We start from the raw sequence: 20100 nt of genomic DNA, 5'->3' as shown, positions 1-20100 counted from the left end.
CAGCGGTGTACCTCTGGAGTATGCTGCTGACCCGCAAAAAGAATACTCACCGACCCGATGGCGGCCCTCCTGTGTAAACTTGTGCTCTAACGCTGCGGGTTGGAGGGCCGCATAATAGCCCATGGATCCCAGAAGCAACCTGGGATCACATGGGTCTGGTCCTTCAAGCAGCAAACAGATTGTCTTTCATTCATTTAAAATACTAGATTACTTCAGCCTTTAAATTGCGTACAGATTTAGCTTTTATCGTGGGAATTCAATTCATTACTCATAATTCCCACTTCTAAACAAATAACGTGCACATTGCAGAATGTTATGAAACTTAAACGTTATTTCTCTAAAAACCTGCAGCATTAACATACACTAGGATTGCTTCTCATTAAAACTTTCAGGCCGCGAAATTGCCCTTCGCCCCGATTGGGGTTGGTAATCTTCCCCCTGCGTCCAGCCTGGAAGTCCCGTCCCCATGCGGAATTGGGCCGTGCGCCACTCAAAGGATGCAGAGCACTGTCCCCGGCACTCCGCTTCCTTGGAGGGGCGTTCCCTTCAGTTAAAGGGAGCGGCCGCTGCGCGCTCTGCAGGCCCTTTGGTGGCAGCCACTGAGCCACAAGGGACGCGATCGACCGGGCCAGGAGCCCGGCACACAAAACGGAGTGCCAGGCTGCATGATGGCAGTCCGGTCAATGCGAGGGCCGCCATTGTTGGGCCGACGCAAGAGTCGACCGGCAAATTAAAACGTCAGCCCGGGGGGGGGGGGGGCGAAAGGCCCCCCTTTATGGGGTGCCCAGGCGATGGATGTCCGCCAGCTTCGCACACTGCAAACTTTGGCGCGAACATTCACCCGCGCCAACCTCGTGGCCCGCAGGGGAAAGCAAAGGGACCGGCATGGGGCAGTGAGGGGTCGGCGCGCACACCAATGACGTCATCACCGGTTGCGAGCCAGCCCGGGATGTTAATGGCGGGGCACGGCGCTGCCGGGACAGCGCCCCCAAGACATCCAGGGCAATTTCCCCGGATGTGCTGGCGCCCCCCTCCCCTGGGCGAAAACGCCATTGTGCCCCGTTAGCACCCCCCAGAGGCACTAACGGAGCTATAAAAAGGGGCAATTTCGGCCCCACAATGTTCCTGGATGCCATTTAATTTTTTTTTTTTAATTTTTTTCATTTTGGCTATCCCCTTACGCTGTGGAAACAGGCTCCAGTTGTAAAATTCCCGTACGTAATTGATGGGTAGTTAGTGGGCACACGCGCCAGGAATTAGGTTTTCGGTAGCAGAGCGGATGGCCTGTCAATGCATATGTCAAATCCATCGCAAAATCTGGGCTTTTGTTCTTATTTTAAGAAGGAACGCATTTTCTCAAAGAGATATGATTAGCTTGTTACCCAAAAAATGTAATGTATTTTTCTGTCTATTCTAAAGGCTTCAGAACAGACACAAATACAATGCTACTAGCAGTGTTGCTAATGTACGCTGTGGATAAGTGCAGAAACCATTGTTCCCTTCCTACATACATTTTTTTCCTGCAAAGCTTCCCCACTATATTTTACTGCTACACCCCATCTTGTGCATTGTATGAGAAGAATGTGAAAAGATGAGAATATATTTTACAGTAATTAGCACATCTAAACTTCAAGATGTTGACATTGACTGCTTGTATTCGAAGTCAAGTGCATTTATTGCTTGGGGCAGCTTGATTGTTTAAATGGGTGATGGTGAAATCATCCTCACTTTGCAAAAGTGGCCAAATGCATTGGGAAATTCTAAACTTAACAGTCATGATTTTGTGCAAATTGGAATTAAATTCTCACGGGATCATTTCCAATTGATTCTCTTAAAGATTAGGGGACACGCTTTATGCTTTACAATATTAAAAAACTCCTTCATTGTCATTTTGTGCTCTCAACAAAATTATTTTACAATGTAAGCAGTTGTAATGAACAGTCACATATCGCCTGGTAATCTACACAGTAATCTTTAAGCTTCTAAATAGATTTGCTATAGCCTCTGAAAGAACACATGACAGTCAACTTACCTGGGTAATAAAAACCATCGACTTCTGATCTTGCAATTACCCTCTGACCTCTAATGGTGTCCAAGATCCTTCTGGCTTGTTTTGTGGCTTTTTGTACACTGGGACTATAGTTCCTGGGAGCATAATTCATGATCCCCGGCTTCTGCAAAGGATAATTATAAAGTGGCATTTCAAGACACAAAGATAGATTTTACAAAGAAATGATTTGACATCTTTATAATCTCGTGAATGAGGAAAACACAAGCACATTCGAAACACACACTTAGTTTTGTTGGGCTCAATTTTCCCCAGTTATCTGTGCCATTTTTTGCCGCCTGCCACTTTTTTGGGCGAAAATTAAAATAGCCACGTTTCCCCAAAGTTTCTGCAGCAGCGTAACTCAATTAGTTAGGATTTTTTTAGGTTAGTTTTTTTTGCATTCAGTGGTGGCGTGGCACTTTGAAAAAAATCAAAAATTAAAGAGTTGCATTAGACTGCCATTTTCTCCCTTTTGACTTCATGATGCATATTCTTCATCTTCTTGACTCTCTCCAAAACTTCGCCGAAAAGCAATGACGTCTTTCTGTGCCGATTTTTTTACGTGCGTTGGTTTTTCTTGTGCCCAGAAGTCTTTTTGGGAGTGGTCACATACGCCGTCCTAAGAAAAATGTAAGTTGGCCAAACTTGCATAAATGTGAAAATCTGGCGCAGACATCAGGTTACTCTCTTGCCCGGACACAGGGGCTCGGGGCTCAGCTTCAAAAGAAGCCCGTTTGGGGGTTTTGGGGGGGGAGGGGTGGAAGCCAAGAGCTACCTGTGAAATTCCCTCCCTCATGTTCACCGACAGTGTCTCAACTACCTGCAACATTCCCTCTCTCATGTTTACCGACAGTGTATCAGCGACCTAAGACATTCCCTCCCTCATGTGCCCGGACAGTGTTCCCATTTCTCATGAGAGTGTTGATACTTCTCCCGACAGTCCCGATACCTCATCGCCCACCCCACCGATGTTGTCCAGGCGTGATCGCGTAAGGTCGATGCTCTCCGCACTCATTGCCATCATCTGAACCACATCTCTTAGATCCTGCACCTCACAAGAGCACTGTCGAGATCTCCTTCCCCTCCTCACCCTGGGTATGGCTCACTGTATCTCACTGGGACCCACAGCCTCGGACGGTAGTGCCCTGGGGTATGCCTCGCTGCACCCCACTGGGATCCCCAGCCTTGGACTGTGAGAAACCATGTAATGTCCCAACATTCGTACCACTCAGGTGTGAGTAAAACAATGGGCGCTTCATCCTCCTACTCCCCCTGCCCCTCCCCTCACTCTCACTCCTATGCTCTTTGTCTGGAAGGTAGGATTGGAAGATGTTCGCCTCTTCAGGCTCGTCCGCATCTGAGTCTTCTGCATCGGCTTCAGCCTCGTCAGGGTTGGCCTCAAGTTCTGCAAAATATAACAGAATAGACAGATGGTTAGCAGCAGAGGAGGGGGCAGGGTGACATGAGTAGGCTCACACAGCGTAGGCAGCAGGCTCATTTGAATGAGCATGATGAATGATAGCACATTACATCAACTGAAGCGTAGCTGACGGAGACACATCCCCATGAACCGAAGCAAGGCTAGCCCGCGCAGTACCTAACAATTAGCAAAGCCAGACTGTGGAATTTGCAGGACTTACCCTCTCCCTCGAGTGTGGGCCCAGTTTGTGCAGTGGTGGTTGCTTTTCTCCAAGCAGGACCCATCAAAGCAGTGACCCTCTCTTCCAAGGGTGTCAGTGGGTGCAGATTTGCCGGGCCTCCTCCTGTTCGAGTTCTCTCTCTTTTATTGTGGGCCACCTTCCTCTGCAAAGATGAAAATATAACTTTTTAGAGAGGGTGTCTTTCTGCTGGGTGGAACATACAGCTGGTCACATTTATAATTGCAATTCCATTGAATAAATGAAAATATTACTTACACGAACTACTTGACCAAGGTCCTGCCACTTCTTTTTGCACTGACCTGCAGACCTCGGGGTAGTCACCATTGCACAATAGTCCTCTGCAAGTTGGTTCCAACGTTTCTTCATTTCTTTTGGTGAAACTTTTATATGACCTCTGCTGGTGTCCAGCTCATGCCATCTGTCCTCAATTACAGTAACTAGTGCCTCCACTTCATCCTGTGAGAAATTCTTGGCCCTTGAGCCTCGTTGCTTGCCAAATCTTCTGGAATTTTTTGAGGATGTAACTAGTAGAGTGAACAAGGGAGAACCAGTGGATGTGGTGTATTTGGACTTTCAAAAGGCCTTTGACTAGGTCCCACATAAGAGATTGGTGTACAAAATCAAAGCACATGGTATTGGGGGTATTGTACTGGCATGGATGGAGAATTGGTTGGCAGAAAGGAAGCAGAGAGTCGGGATAAGCGGGTCCTTTTCGGAATGGGAGGCTGTGACTAGTGGAGTGCCACAGGGCTCAGTGCTGGGACCCCAGCTCTTTACAATATACATTAATGATTTGGATGCAGGAATTGAATGTAATATCTCCAAGTTTGCAGATGACACTAAACTGGGTAGTGGTGTGAGCTGTGAGGAGGATGCTAAGAGGCTGCAGGTGATTTGGACAGGTTAGGTGAGTGGGCAAATGCATGGCAGATGCTGTATAATGTGGATAAATGTGAGGTTATCCACTTTGGTGGCAAAAACATGAAGGCAGAATATTATCTGAATAGTGGTAGATTAGGAAAAGGGGAGGTGCAACGAGACCTGGGTGTCATGGTTCATCAGTCATTGAAAGTTAGCATGCAGGTACAGCAGGCGGTGAAGAAGGCAAATGGCATGTTGGCCTTCATAGCTAGGGGATTTGAGTATAGGAGCAGGGAGGTCTTACTGCAATTGTACAGGGCCTTGGTGAGGCCTCACCTGGAATATTGTGTTCAGTTTTGGTCTCCTAATCTGAGGAAGGACGTTCTTGTTAATGAGGGAGTTCACCAGACTGATTCCAGGGAAGACTGGACTGACATATGAGGAGAGATTGGATCAACTGTGCCTTTATACACTGGAGTTTAGAAGGATGAGAGGGGATCTCATAGAAACATATAAGATTCTTTCAAGACGGGACTGGACAGGTTAGATGCGGGAAAAATGTTCCCAACGTTGGGGACGTCCAGAACCAGGGGACACGGTCTTAGGATAAAGGGTAGGCCATTTAGGACTGAGATGAGGAGAAACTTCTTCACTCAGAGAGTTGTTAACCTGTGGAATTCCCTGCCGCAGAGGGTTGTTGATGCCAGTTCATTGGATATATTCAAGAGAGAGTTAGATATGGCCCTTACGGCTAAAGGGATCAAGGGGTATGGAGAGAAAGCAGGAAAGGGGTACTGAGGTGAATGATCAGCCATGATCATATTGAATGGTGGTGCAGGCTCGAAGGGCCGAATGGCCTACTCCTGCACCTACTTTCTATGTTTCTATGTTGCATCTTGCATTTCAGCTCCAACTTTTCCACTGAGAATTAAAGTTCTTACACACAACTGGCTCTTTAAAAATGGACGAATGCAGACTAGGAGGTGTACTGGGCATGCACGCCCATAGCAATCATGTAAAAATACGTAATTTTTTTTTTTTACGCATGCATAGAAGGGAGGCCATCGTTTTTTCGAAGCAGACATTAGGCTCCACCCCCTGAAGCTAAAGGAGAAGCTGCGCGGCACCAATTTCAAAAATTAGAACGTGAAAACTTGCAAGTTATTTTTTTGGAGGAGTCAGGGCCAAAAAAAAACGGCCATAACTCTTGCAATATGCAAAAAAACGGCATTGGGGAAAATTGAGCCCATAATTACTTTCTTCTCAGGTCCACTAGCTTCAGCAATAGTAGAACTAGGATGCATACAGTGGATTTCTCATGAGGAGTCAATTATAAATTTCTTCATTTTCACAGAAGTGTAAAAAGTACTCTGGGAGAGCAGTAATGTTCTCTTATGTGTATAAATCATTTTCATTCATTTTCTGGTATATTTTGTTCGTTTTTGAAAATTACAGATGTCCTGTATCCATTTCCTGGATCAGGCTTAAGGCTGTGGACTAAAGTAATTTATAAAGAGCGTCATAAACAATACAGGGCTGATGGAAAAGAATTCCCCTCAAGATCCCAAATGTTCCATAGTCCAAAGTAATTTTATGTCTTTAGAATTAAATAAATAATATCAGCATTGTGCATTTAACATCGTGGCCGATGATGTGACTGAGGGCAGCTGATGCACCCGTATTATATGGGGCTGAAACCCGAGGTCAGAGAGCTTCAATGCGCCCAGTGCAGTTGGCCAGCGCGAATGGTGCAGGTAACCTGCCCACAAACCATGCACGAGATTCAGCAGGGCCATGAGAATAATTTAAATTGGGGAATGTAGGCCAGCGTACCATGACAGGCTAAATTGCCTTGGCATAAACATGGAGCATGATGGGATAGCTAGCATACAATGTGAAGGAACGAAGGGTGTATGTGCGGTGAATCATGAAGAATGAGCTTATATCAGCTGACAGGGGGCTGAGATAAAACAAAATGTGGACAGCTGGTCTAAAATGTAGTCAACTGCTAAGTATACCTAACTTGAAGAAGTGTAAGGCCAGAATGAGTGTTAACTAATATTAGAATTCGGTTTCGATAATTACATGATGAACAATGTGAACAGATAGTGCCAAAGTTGACCAGCTGAAAAGCAAGAAGAGTCTCTGGTTTAACATCTCATTGGAAAGATGACTCCTACAACAATACAGCTCTCTCTCAGCTCTACGTTGGAGTGTCAGCCTAGATTTTCTGCTCAAGTCCTGTAGTGGGGCTTGAGCCTATGGCCTTTTGACTCAGAGGCGAGAGTGCTATCACATCCAGGGTCTCACCTGTGAATTAAACTATTTTCACTTGCTTAAAGGAATTTTACCACGTAAATTTTACTCTTCACAAGCACAGACATGCAGCATCATGGAGGTGTTGGTGGGGAGGGGCTTGTATGGGGCATTCTTAAAAAACAATAACCTATGGATGCACTACCTTTCTATCTAATTTTGGTCTCCTAATCTGAGGAAGGACATTCTTGCTATTGAGTGCAACAAAGGTTCACCAGACTGATTCCCGGGATGGCAGGACTGACATATGAAGAAAGACTGGATCAACTAGGCTTATATTCACTCGAATTTAGAAGAATGAGAGGGGATATCATAGGAATATATAAAATTCTGATGGGATTGGACAGGTTTGATGCAGGAAAAATGTTCCCAATGTTGGGGAAGTACAGAACCAGGGGTCACAGTCTAAGGGTATGGGGTACGCCATTTAGAACCGAGATGAGGAGAAACTTCTTCACTCAGAGAATTATGAACCTGTGGAATTCTCTACCACAGAAAGTTGTTGAGGCCAGTTCGTTAGATATATTCAAAAGGGAGTTAGGTGTGGCCCTTATGGCTAACGGAATCAAGGGGTATGGGGAGAAAGCAGGAATGGGGTACTTAAGTTGCAAAAATGATCAGCCATGATCATATTGAATGGTGGTGCAGGCTCGAAGGGCCTAATGGCTTACTCCTGCATCTACTTTCTATGTTTCTATGTTTCTATCTCATCTCTTAGCATTCACAGAATTTGACTGATACAGACCCAAGTGCACAAGGGAAGGGTATGTTTGCAAAAGCTCACAATTTCACACATTTGTGCATCCCTAAGATTGGTTGGGAGACCTTGATCAGGGCTGCATTTTCGGTTCTGCTCATTTCGGGGCGGTAATGGCGGCGGGACGGTAAATTTGCCCCTGGGATCAGTTTGCGCCTCAGTCAGCAAAGTTCAACAACTGGGCCCTGAGTGTGGGGTAGAGAGCTAAGGAAGGCTTTACACACCTCTCTTAGGGCGCTCGATTGGCTGAGCAAGCGAAAATCCCGAGCTAAACAGCCGGCCTCGGAGCGCTCTAAGAGAAGCCTGGGGGGAGAAAGAAAAGCCTGAAAAAAAAACACCAAAAACATTCCCAATAAATAAATCAAGCCACCACAACACAAATCCCGAAACAAATTAAAAAACAATCACACTTACCTGAGGTCGACATTACTTACCTCACAACGGCCGCTATAGCTCGGACTGCCAGCTTTCACAGGTGGTCCCAACAGGGTGCTCTACGGAGCACTACGGATCAGGCGGCTGATAAAAATCGAATCAGTGTCACAACCAGGGGCATTGCACACCGGCTCGCCTCTTCCGGACGGTAATGCTCCGTACCCCTTCAATACCAGCATCGAAAGTCCCAGAAGTGCTTACCCCCGCTATTGCCATCCCTGCGGGGTGCTAACAGGGGCATTTACAAGCCGAAAATCCAGCCCTAAGTGTCACTGGCGAGGCCTTGTGTGTAGCTGCCAGATTTCACAGATGTATTCCAATGCGCAGAAAATCACAGACTGTTCACTGGCGGTTTTCCGATAAGTCACTCGCTGCATACAAGGTCCAGGTCTCCGACCTGCGAGAGAACAGCTCCGCAGATCAGCAAGTATAAGAGCTAGAGCGGCATACCACTTCAAGCTCCAGCGCGAGCTGCTCCAAGTGTGCGACGATTTTGAGATGGGCGACTGGGTGACGTTATCAAAACCCTGGTCACCGTTTTGGAGCGTGGGCAGGAACATCGGCAGGGCCCAGGTACAGAGGAGTGAGAAGGTCGGGGCGGATGAGCGGCGAGTGTTTGTGGCGCGATGCGGTGAATGTTTATGGCGGAGGAGCGGCGAGAGATCGTGGCAGAGGTGCGACAGATGAGGGTACGGGGCCCAGAAGAGCCGAGGGCCCAGAGACAGCACGGGCCAGCCCACACTGCGATATGTGTGCGCGCTAAGTCCGTGCAGCAGAGCAAGTCTCCAGCCGTCTCGGTTAACCCCTGCCACTGGACCAAAACCTAGCTCTGTCAAGTCCTTGTGGTGGCTGGTGTGCAACGGCCACCACACGTTAAAAAAATTTACGCACAGGCATCTTCCAACCCCTCAATTGGAGATCAGGACTGGAACATTGGTCCTTCATCAAAACACCTGTCAACTCATGGAATCAAGTCATCCTCGTTCGAGAGACTGCCTATGATGATGATGATGATGACAAGGTCCAGCTGGAATTCTTCATGTCACGGATTTTGGTGAAAAATTAGTGCAAATGGGGTTTCTTATTATTACACTCTGCAAGTTTTAATTTCTGTTAAATTATTCCCCCCCCTCCCCTTAGCAACTCATCTTAGTTGCTGGGAACTGTCAGTATTGAATGAGAGGGCATAATTCAGAGTAACATTTCAATGAATCCATTTTGTCTACTATTAGCAATCCACATTATTTATCATCAACATACTTACTATCTCTTATAAGTCAGGCCAATCAATGGAGAAGGAGATTAAAAAAAAGAACAAATTATCCGAAATTGATTATTAGCTCGTGCTACAGATAATCTTTCCAAGACGGGGACAGATTGAAAAAGTGGGTAAAATAAAATGTCGGCTTTGTAAAGGTGGTCCAATCCAACCCATTAACCCATGCAACACATTCAATGAGACAACCCATACCCACTTGAACCTCCTATCGAGGCAATTTCTAGCCCACTTTAACATCCAGTGTATTATGACATTACTTCTGCCAGATACTGGAACTGTTCACCCGAATGAGGGCAGCCGTTTTAAATGGTGCAACAACTTGGTGATCCCGTCATTCCCATTTTCCATTATTACTGCCTCAGTAACGGTGAACATAACTTATGCCTAAATACAAAGCATTACAGAAAAGGCAGAAGCAAATTGAAAGGGGCACACCAAATGATTTATAAAGCCTTGTAAAATCCATATTTTTGAATCAATTTTCAAATTCTATTTTGTTTTCTCATTACTAGATACTGCTTCAACATCTGCCTTTGTGCCTTTTGCTGTGGGCTTCCATTTTTCATTGTCCCCCATTCGAAAGAGGCCTCTACAGGTTTTCTATTGTGAATACTCCTAAATCTGTGTTTCTTGGAGGTAGAAAAGGAGGAGGAATAGCGGGAGGCAAGGCTGCTCAGGCATAATAGGAGCCATATGGCAGCCAAGTACCTGTATCCCTACTGCAGAATAAATAGACAAGGGGCCTCTGTCCAAAGCTGGCCCAGGAGCAGTGCTTGCCAATGCAGACCTCCTGTGCAGTACACTGCAGTACACTGTAAGGGTGGTGGCTGTAAAGGCTAAGACACTCACAATGCAACAGCTCTATAAACCTATGAGCATACTCACAGGAGCATACATTACACTTGGTCTATCAGCACTGATGTGCAATAGTGAAATATAGAAAGTCAATGCAATGACAATGGAAACTTTGATCAAGATATTACAGCAAAGATTTAAAACTTTTAGCTAATACTGCCACACATGTTTTATTAGACCAGGGTTGCGAACCCATAGATTTGATATTCTGCAGGATTGCATATAATCTGCCTGGTTGAGTTGAGCTGGTGTAGGTCTTTGACGAGTAGATGAGTGCCGGTGTGAAATAGCACTTAGTTGCTGGAACCCAATCCAATTTGCTCAGACTTTATGCCTAAATTATGAGAAGCCTAGATAGAGTGCATAGGAAGGACCTGTTTCCCTTAATAGAGGGGTCAACAACCAGAGGGCATAGATTTAAAGCAATTGGTAGGAGATTTAGAAGGGATTTGAGGGGAAATGTTTTCTTCCAGAGAGTGGTGGGGGGATCTGGAACTCACTGCCTGAAAGGGTGGTAGAGGCAGAAACCCTCATAGCATTGAAAAAGTGCTAGGATGTGCACTTGAAGTGCCGCAAACTACAAGGCTACGGACCAAAAGCTGGAAAGTGGGATAATGCTGGATAGCTCTTTATCAGCCGGCGTGGACACAATGGGCCAAAATGGCCTCCTTTTGAGCTGTAAATTTCTATGATTCTATGAAATCTTGCTTTTGTAATTCTTTCAAGGGCACTAATGAAAGCTTGTTTGAAAGCAGGCCAGGTCAGATGTTGCAAATTCATGTTTTGTTGAGTGTTCATATGATCAAACGTGTTGCTATTTTCAAGTGTCTACATCAATGCTACACCAAAGTAGGCACCACCTCCAGTCAGATGTTGAATCACTGGTTGGTGCTATTAGCAATGAAGAAGAAGCATATAGCATGTTCCAGAATGGAAAATAAATACTGTACCATTTTTAGATAGCTATTTTCCAGTATACACCAGTTAATCCTTATCCAGCAATCAAGAATCAAACAGTTCTCATGATCTCTGAGGAGCACTACTCATCTTCATCCACCCCATCTAACTCTTCCAGCACATTCTGCAATTAGCATTCTAGCCTGATTGTATTTTGCTGCCTCCAATTGTCCTTAATCCTGCTACAGAGCATGTGACAAAGATAAGCGATATATCATAAGCTCTGCCGCTAATTGCTAATGTTTTAAGATATTTGATTATAGCCGAGTTCAAAAACAAAAGTGACTTTGGCAATCATCGGGTCTGATGAAAGGACTCATTATGAGTAAAATAATTGATGCCTCGAACTAAGTTGCAAGGCAGTAATTTCAATGAGCAATTCAGATGAGGTCATCATTTGTTTGAGTGGTTTATCATCATCTGAAGCCCAAGATTCAATGACTCTGTCTTTAGCTCACAGGAGGGATTGTTGCATTATTTTACAGTTACTTACAAAGCATTAGGTTATCTTTCAGAGTTCCAATACTTTTGCGATGCACTGGAGTAATTAGGTGGTATTGTCTACTGTAAATATTCACAATATTACTTGGCTTTTACTTATATATTTGTTCATCATTTGGGTAAATAAATAAATTCACTTGATATTTTAAACTTAAAATAAGGTCTGCACTGATGTTCTACTACTTTTGAAGACCGGAGTGAGATACGGTAAATTGAATCGTTGGAAGTAATTAGCAGGCAGATTTGTTATTCCAGACAGATTACTGAAAATTGACCTAGGCCTCATGGTAAGGGTAGATATTCCCCAAGGTATGGAAAATTAGGACTCATTGTGAGAGAGATCTAAGATACAAGAGCCAAAATAAAGGAGAATAAGATGGTTAGAAGATACCCCAAAATGTAAGACCAAGCCAGGAAAGGGAAGGATGGGCAACCAAAAGATCAAGCAAAAATTTTTTTTCTAAATGCTTGTAAAGATGGAGTGGTAGAGAGCTTTAGAGAGTTAAAGAACATGGGCAAGGCAGCTGAAGTTTTTGCCACCAATGGTGGGACTGGCGAAGACTGCTGAGATTGGTTGGGGTGAGGCAATGGAGGGATTTTAAGACAATGGTAAAGATTTTAGAATTGAAAGGAACAACAACGTATATTTATAAAGCGCCTTTAATGTAATAGAATGGCCCAAGGAGTGTCAGAGGAGTGCTATAAAATAAATGTTTTTACACCAAGCCATATAAGGAGATGTTCAGGCAGGTGACCAAAAGCTTGATCGAAGAGGTAGGTTTTAAAGGGGTGTCTTAAAGGAGGAAAGAGAAGTGGAGAGGTGGAGCGAATTAGGGAGGGAGTTCCGGAGCTAGGCAGCTGAAGGCACGACTGCCAATGGTGGAACATTTCAAATCGAGGACGTTCAAAAGGCTAGAACAGGCGGAGTGTAAAGGTCTAGGGAGGACTGGAGGAGATAATGAGGGGTGAGACCATGGAGGGATTTGAAAACAAGGATCAGAATTTTAAAATTGAGGCATTGCTTAACTGGGAACCAATGTAGGTCAGTGAGCACAGGTGAGATGGGTGAGTGGGACTTGGTGCGAGTTAGCATGGGCAACAGAGTTTTGGATTACCTCAAGCTTATGGAGGGTAGAACTAGGGAGGCCAGCCAGGAGTGCATTGGAATAGTCGAGTCTAGAGGTGATAAAGTCATAATGAGGGTTTCGGCGGCAGATAATTTGAGGAAATGAGCAGTCTTAATGATGGAGCGGATACGAAGTAAGATGCTCAATTCGTGATGAAATATGACACCAAGGTTGCGAACAGACTTTGTCAACTTTAGACAGTTGCCGTGGAGAGAGATCAAATCAGTGGAAAGGGAACCAAGTTTGTGGCGTGAACTGAAGACAATGGCTTCTGTCTTCCCGATATTTAATGGGAGAAAATTTCTACTCATCCAGTGCTGGATGTTGGACAAACTGTCTGATAGTATAGAGATGGTGGAGGGTTTGAGAGAGGTGGAGAGAGAAAGAAGGAAAGAAAGACTTGCATTCATATTGTGCTTTTCATGACCTCAGTACGTCCCAAAGCGCTATACAGTCAATGGATCTTTTGAAGTGTAGTCACTGTTCTAATGTAGGAAAGGTGGCAGCGAATTTGTGCACAGCAAGCTCCCACAAAAAACAATGAGATAATGACAAGTTGATCAATTAAAATGTTGGTTGAGGGATAAATATTGGTTAGGAATGTGTGGAGAATGCCGTTGCTCTTCACCCAAATAGTGCTGTGGGATATTTCACGCTCACCTGAGAGGGCAGACAGGGTGTCGGTTTAAGGGCCCATTCAAAATACAGCAGCTCCGATAATGCAGCACTCCCCCAGTACTGCATTGGAGTGTCATTCTAGTCTTTTTGCTCAAGTTCCTGGGGTGGAAATATGAACTCACAACCTTCTGACTCAGTAGGGGAGAGAGCTTCCACTGAGCCAGGGCTGACAGCTAATTCTGAATTTAATGCATAGGAGGACAAGAGATCCAAGTAGATGTGTAGCAGCAGGGACGATGAGTGAGCCGAACCTAATTCAGAATACAGTAAGGGCAGCGGGACTAATATCTGGCAGCTGCAAAGGTTAGGTTGAAATGATTAAGAAAGTACTAAATTGTCTGCTTCACCGTTGCTAGCACACACCAGGAACAGACGTCAGGAAATGGTGTACGCTCGCTCAACCTGTGATTTTATGTCCAGTCATTTTAATGCACTGACTATCAAGGAGTTATGCAATTCCCTGATATGCACACACACCAGGAAACCTGAAGGTTCCTGCACTCGTAGCTGCCAGATCACCAGGCATCTGCCGCTGTTTCACATGTAAAACGATGGGGTATTTATTAAATTACAATTGCTCCATATTTAGAAAAGAAAAGCAAAATTATATGAAGTCCTATCTCCTTTCATTTACAGTAATGAAGGTTTTTCTTTCTCTCTGTTTTTCTGGGTGTGTTTCAGATGTTGCACAGAGCACAAACAATGGCTGGGAACATGTTATCTTGGTTCGGTTGGTAGTACTCTAGCAGCCGAGTCAGAAGGCTGTAGATTTAACACCACTCCATGACCTGAGCACATCATTTAAGCTGGTATCTTAGTGCAATATTGAGCAGGTATGCCATCAGAGGTACTCACCTTTAGTGCAACGCTAAACTGCCCGGTCGATATTAAAGATCCCATGGCAGTATTCAAAGAACAGGGCGTATTCCAGTTGTCCTGGCCAATATTCAGCTCTCAACCAACACCACCAAAACAAATTAACTGGTACCTTGGGGCGAAATTGCCCCTTTATCAGAAGCCTGTTAGTGCCTCCGGGGAGGTGGGGGGGGGGCGCAAGATACTTTCCCCCCACCCCGGGGCGGGGGGGAGGGCGCTACCAGCTCCGAGGAAATTGCCTGAGAGTATGTGGGGGCACTGCCTTGGCTGTGCCGTGCCCCACGTGTAACGCCCCGGGCCAGCCCGCAACCGCCGATGATGTCATTGCTGTGCACGGTGACCACTCATCATAAAAACATAGAAAATAGGTGCAGGAGCAGGCCATTCAGCCCTTCAAGCCTGCACCACTATTCAATATGATCATGGCTGATCATGCAACGTTAGTACCCCACTCCTGCTTTCTCTTCATAGCCCTGATCCCTTTAGTCGTAAGGGCCACATCTAGCTCCCTTTTGAATACACCCAACGACTGGACTCAACAACTTTCTGTGGTAGAGAATTCCACAGGTTCACCACTCTCTGAGTGAAGAAGTTTCTCCTCATCTCTGACCTAAATGGCTTACCCCTTATCCTTAGACTGTGACCCCTGGTTCTGGACTTCCCCAACATCGGGACCATTGTTCCTGCATGTAACCTGTCCAATCCCATCAGAATTTTATATGCTTCTATGAGATCCCCTCTCATTCTTCTAAATTCCAGTGAATATAAGCCGAGTCGATCCAGTCTTTCTTCATATGTCAGTCCTGCCATCCCGGGAATCAGTCTGGTGAACCTTCGCTGCACTCCCTCAATATAAGAATGTCCTTCCTCAGATTAGGAGATCAAAACTGCACATAATTCTCAAGGTGTGGTCTCACCAAGGCCCTGTACAACAGCAGCAAGACCTCCCTGTTCCTATACTCAAATCCTCTTGCTATGAAGGCCAACATGCCATTTTCTTTCTTAACCACCTGCTGTACCTGCATGCCTACTTTCAATGACTGATGTACCATGACACCCAGGTCTCGTTGCACCTCCTCTTTTACTAATCTGTCACCATTCAGATAATAATCTGCCTTCCTGTTTTTGCCACCAGAGTGGATAACCTCACACTTATCCACATTATACTGCATCTGCCATGCATTTGCCCACTCACTTAACCTGTCCAAGTCACCCTTCAGCCTCTTAGCATCCTCCTCACAGCTCACACTGCCAACCAGCTTAGTGTCATCTGCAAACTTGGAGATATTACACTCAATTCCTTCATCTAAATCATTAATGTATATTGTAAATAGTTGGGGTCCCAGCACTGAAACTTGCAGTACACCACTAGTCACTGCCTGCCATTCTGAAAAAGACCCACTCTTTGCTTCCTGTCTGCCAACCAGTTCTCTATCCATGTCAATACATTACCCCCAATACCATGGGCCTTCATTTAGCACACTAATCTCTTGTGTGGGACTTTGTCAAAAGCCTTTTGAAAGTCTAAATACACAACATCCACTGGTTCTCCCTTATCCACTCAATAGTTGCATCCTCAAAAAATTCTAGAAGATTTGTCAAGCATGATTTCCCTTTCATAATCCATGCTGACTTGTACCGATCCTGTCACTGCTTTCCAAATGCACTGCTATTACATCTTTAATAATTGATTCCAGCATTTTCCCCACCAGCGATGGCAGGCTAACCGGTTTATAATTCCTTGTTTTCTCTCTCTCCCCTTTTTTAAAAAATGGGGTTACATTAGCTACCCTCCAATCCATAGGAACTGATCCAGCGTCCATGGAATGTTGGAAAATGACCACCAATGCATCTACTATTTCCAGGGTCACTTCCTTAAGTACTCTGGGATGCAGACTTTCAGGCCCTGGGGATTTATCGGCCTTCAATCCCATCAATTTCCCTAACACCATTTCCTGACTAATAAGGATTTCCCTCAGTTCCCTCAGTTCCTCCTTCTCGCTAGACCCTCGGTCCTCTAGTATTTTCGGGAGGTTATTTGTGTCTTCCTTAGTGAAGACAGAACCAAAGTATTTGTTCAATTGATCTGCCACCCCTTTGTGCCCCGCGGTGGGACATTGCTCCATTGGCGCGAATGGGTGTCAGCGCCAGCCTCGTGGGTCACGAAGCTGGCCGACATCCACTTGTGAGGCGGAAGTTAAAGGGGTGATTGCCAGTGCCCCACGCCGCCATCTTTAAACTTTTGCCGACTCTCCATTGACTCCCACAATGGCTCCCTAGCATGGTGCAGGCTGCCATCGTGCAGCCGGCACTCTGTTTTGCAGGCCCGGTACCACACTGCTCGAATGGTCTAGTGGAGGCCATCAGAGGCCTTACAGAGTGTGCAGTGGCCCTCCCCTTTAAGCGATGGGCAGGGGCGATAAAGCGTATCAGTGCTACGCAGAGCATCCGTTTAGCACTGCACTACTCGCCCTGTTAGCGCTGCTGGTCCCGCCCCTAAAGGAAGAGGAGCGCGCGAGATTGCACTCCACTTTGTTTGAGGGGCGGTACGCCCAATTCAGCGGCCAGGGCTTCTGCATGGAAAATAGGAGCTGAAGGGTCATGTGGGGATGAGATTATGTGAATCGAGCAGCAATGAGACGTGTCTGCACCTCCCTTGCAGCATTGCAATGACAACACCTCCTAGCTGGGTGGCGACAGGGATCTTCCTCCTCCTCCTCCTCCTGTGCCTCCTCCTCATCAGATAGTACTGCTGGCTCCAGTGGCTGGCCCCTCATGACAGACAGGTTGTGTAGCATGCAGCAAACCACCACGAATATGGAGACCAGTTGAGGAGAGTACTGTAAGGTGCCACCAGACCGGTCCAGGCAACGGAACCCCTGCTTGAGGATCCCAATGCAGTGCTCGATGATGTACCTGGTGCAAGAATGAGCATCGTTTTAGGCATGCTTGGCTGCTGTCCTGGGGTTCCGTAGTGGAGTCAGTAGCCAAGTGGACAGTGGGTATCCCTTGTCGCCAAGCAGCCATCCACAATCCTGATTTGACCTGGCGAAGAGGGCGGGCACACTGGTCTAGTCTGGTGAAGAACGAAGGAATCATGGCTGCTGCCTGGATACCTGGCATCAACTGCCAGGATCCTACGCTGGTGGTCACACACCAGCTGCGTATTGAGGGAGTAGAATCCCTTCCTATTGATGAAGAGTTCGGGATGGTGTTGTGGCACCTTCAGGTGTATGCAGTCGATGGCACCCTGCACCAGGGGAATCCTGCAATCCGGACAAATCTGGCCTGCCGCTCAACCTGCTTCTCCCTGGTCATTGGGAAGGAGATATAGTCCATTCTTCTCCTATACGGAGCATCGGTGACCTGGCGGATAGAGCGATGAGCAAAGAATTGGGAGATGTTCACGATGTCTGACTGAAAAGACCCCGTAGCATAAAAGTTCAGAGCTATGGTGACCTTGGTCTCAATGGTCAGAGCTGTCCTAAGCCTTATGTGAGGCTGCAGATCTTGATGCAGGACATTGCACAGCTCCCTCAGTACGTCCTTTCCAAATCTGAGCCTTCGCAAACATTGCTCATCACTGAGCTCCAGGAAAGAAAACTGACATCGGTAAACCCTTTGATGGTAGGGCCTCCTTCCCCCAGGTCTGTGCTGGCCACCTGCCATGGCAGCTGTCTGATCGCTGTCTCCCTGTTCCTCCTCATGTTTGGGAACCTCTGCAGGCTGCTGCTGGCAAGGCTCCTGGCCCAGTATATGGTGTAGGGGGGCAGCGTAACTGACCCTCCTGCTCACGCCATCTCCCTCCTGGCCACCCTCTCTACATGGAGGTCTGCGGCCATCTGCAGGCCGTGCTCTCTGTTGGACAGCCATGGCTGCTGCCTCCTTTGCCCACTGTATCTGTGCCCGTTGATGATGGCACCGCCTTCTCCTGCGTGCCGCCCTGCGTCTCGCAATGTGGACAAGGCGTTCTCCTGCCAACACCGAGCCCATTCTGTGTGAAGGCTGGACCCTCACAAGCAGGCCTCTGTGGAGCAGAGAATACGGCCTACAGGCTTCCAGTAATCACTGAAATTTAAAATGTCTTCAAAACTCTCCAAAACGTAGAGAAAAAGTTACGACCAAAAATACCCGATCGCGGTAATCTTTCGTTCTGCTCCTCCAGCGGTGTCGAGTCGCGCGGCAAAGTGCTCTGACCCAAAAAGCTGGCGGGGGCACTGTGGAAAGAAAAACTGCGTTTTTTGTGGTGAATTTGGGCGGCGTGGCCGCGTAGCAGCGGTGCGCGCCCTGATGATGTCACGGTGGCCGCAAGCCCCATACCGCGGCGCAAGTCGGTGGCTTGCAGCGCCATTGCACACCACCCAAAAAACTCCCGCGCTGAACATGCGTCGTGGGGGCCAATTGACCTGAAAGCTTGCAGCCACTCGATTTTGTCGAATGGCCGCCAAATACCCGCGGTAATGGTCCTTCCCGGGACCCTGAATTTAGGACCCGCCATCTTTCAAATGGAACGTTAAAGCACAGCTGTCAGTCTGTTCAGGTGAGCATAAAAGATCCCAAGCCACTATTTGAAGAGAAAGAAAGACTTGCATTTATATAGCGCCTTTCATGACCACCGGATGTCCCAAAGTACTTTACATCCAATGAAGCACTTTTGAAGTGTAGTCACTGCTGTAATGTAGGAAACAAGGCAGCCAATTTGCGCACAGCAAGCTCCCACAAACAATAATGTAACAATGACCAGTTAATCTGTTTAGTGATGTTGATTGAGGGATAAATATTGGCCAGGACACTGGGAATAATTCCCTTGCTATTCTTCAAAATGGTGCCATGGGATCTTTTACATCCACTTGAGAGATCAGACGGGACCTCGGTTTAACATCCCATCCAAAAGACAGCACCGCCGACAGTGCAGCACTCCCTCAGCACTGCGCTGGAGTGTCAGCCGAGGTATTATTTTGTGCTCAAGTCCCTGGAGTGTGACTTGAGCCCACAACCTTCTGACTCAGCGGCGATGGTGCTACCAACTGTGCCACTGCTGACACTCTGAAAGCTACTTTTACTGAAAACTAAAACACTGATATAAACTATGCATATGGTAGTGTAGTGTTAATGTTATTAGACTAATCGCGAGGCGTGGACTAATTAATTCACATAATAAGAGTTCAAATTTCGCAATGGCAGTGTCAGAGTTTAAATTCTGATTTTTTTTTTAATTTTGAAATAAAAGCTGGTATCAGTAAAGAAGTGATCATGATGCTATTCAATTGTCATTAAAAGCCCCAATTGGTTCACGAATGTCCTTCAGGGAAGGACTGGATTATCGGTGACTCCAGTCCCACTCCAACATGACTAACTGCTAACTGCTCTCTGAAGTGGCCTAGCAAGCCACTTAATTGTATCAAACTATCTCAAGAAGAAGGCCCACCACCACTTCTCAGGGCAAGGTGAGATGGGCAACCAAAGCAGACCTTGCCAGCAATGCCCACATCATAAGAACATAAGAACATAAGAAATAGAAGCAGGAGTAGGTCATCAGGGGAAGTCATAACGGGGAACAAAGAAATGGCAGACCAATTGAACAAGTACTTTGGTTCGGTATTCACTAAGGAGGACACAAACAACCTTCCGGATATAAAAGGGGTCAGAGGATCGAGTAAGAAGGAGGAACTGAGGGAAATCCTCATTAGTCAGGAAATAGTGTTGGGGAAATTGATGGGATTGAAGGCCGATAAATCCCCAGGGCC

The 20100-nt window shown here is 46.3% G+C and overlaps 1 protein-coding gene across 1 annotated transcript in view; it reads right to left on the bottom strand.

The window, feature by feature from the left end:
- LOC139274658 (von Willebrand factor A domain-containing protein 3B-like) overlaps nucleotides 1–20100 on the bottom strand; it is a 275722-nt gene that overhangs the window by 82969 nt on the left and 172653 nt on the right. Inside the window, exon 23 of the mRNA XM_070891337.1 lies at nucleotides 2033–2174. Coding sequence (XP_070747438.1) covers nucleotides 2033–2174 — 142 coding nt within the window. The remainder of the gene's footprint in view (nucleotides 1–2032; nucleotides 2175–20100) is intronic.

Source organism: Pristiophorus japonicus, chromosome 10 (genome assembly GCF_044704955.1).
Source record: "Pristiophorus japonicus isolate sPriJap1 chromosome 10, sPriJap1.hap1, whole genome shotgun sequence".
NCBI classification, from domain to species: Eukaryota; Metazoa; Chordata; class Chondrichthyes; family Pristiophoridae; genus Pristiophorus; species Pristiophorus japonicus.
This window is presented reverse-complemented; position numbering and strand designations above follow the sequence as displayed.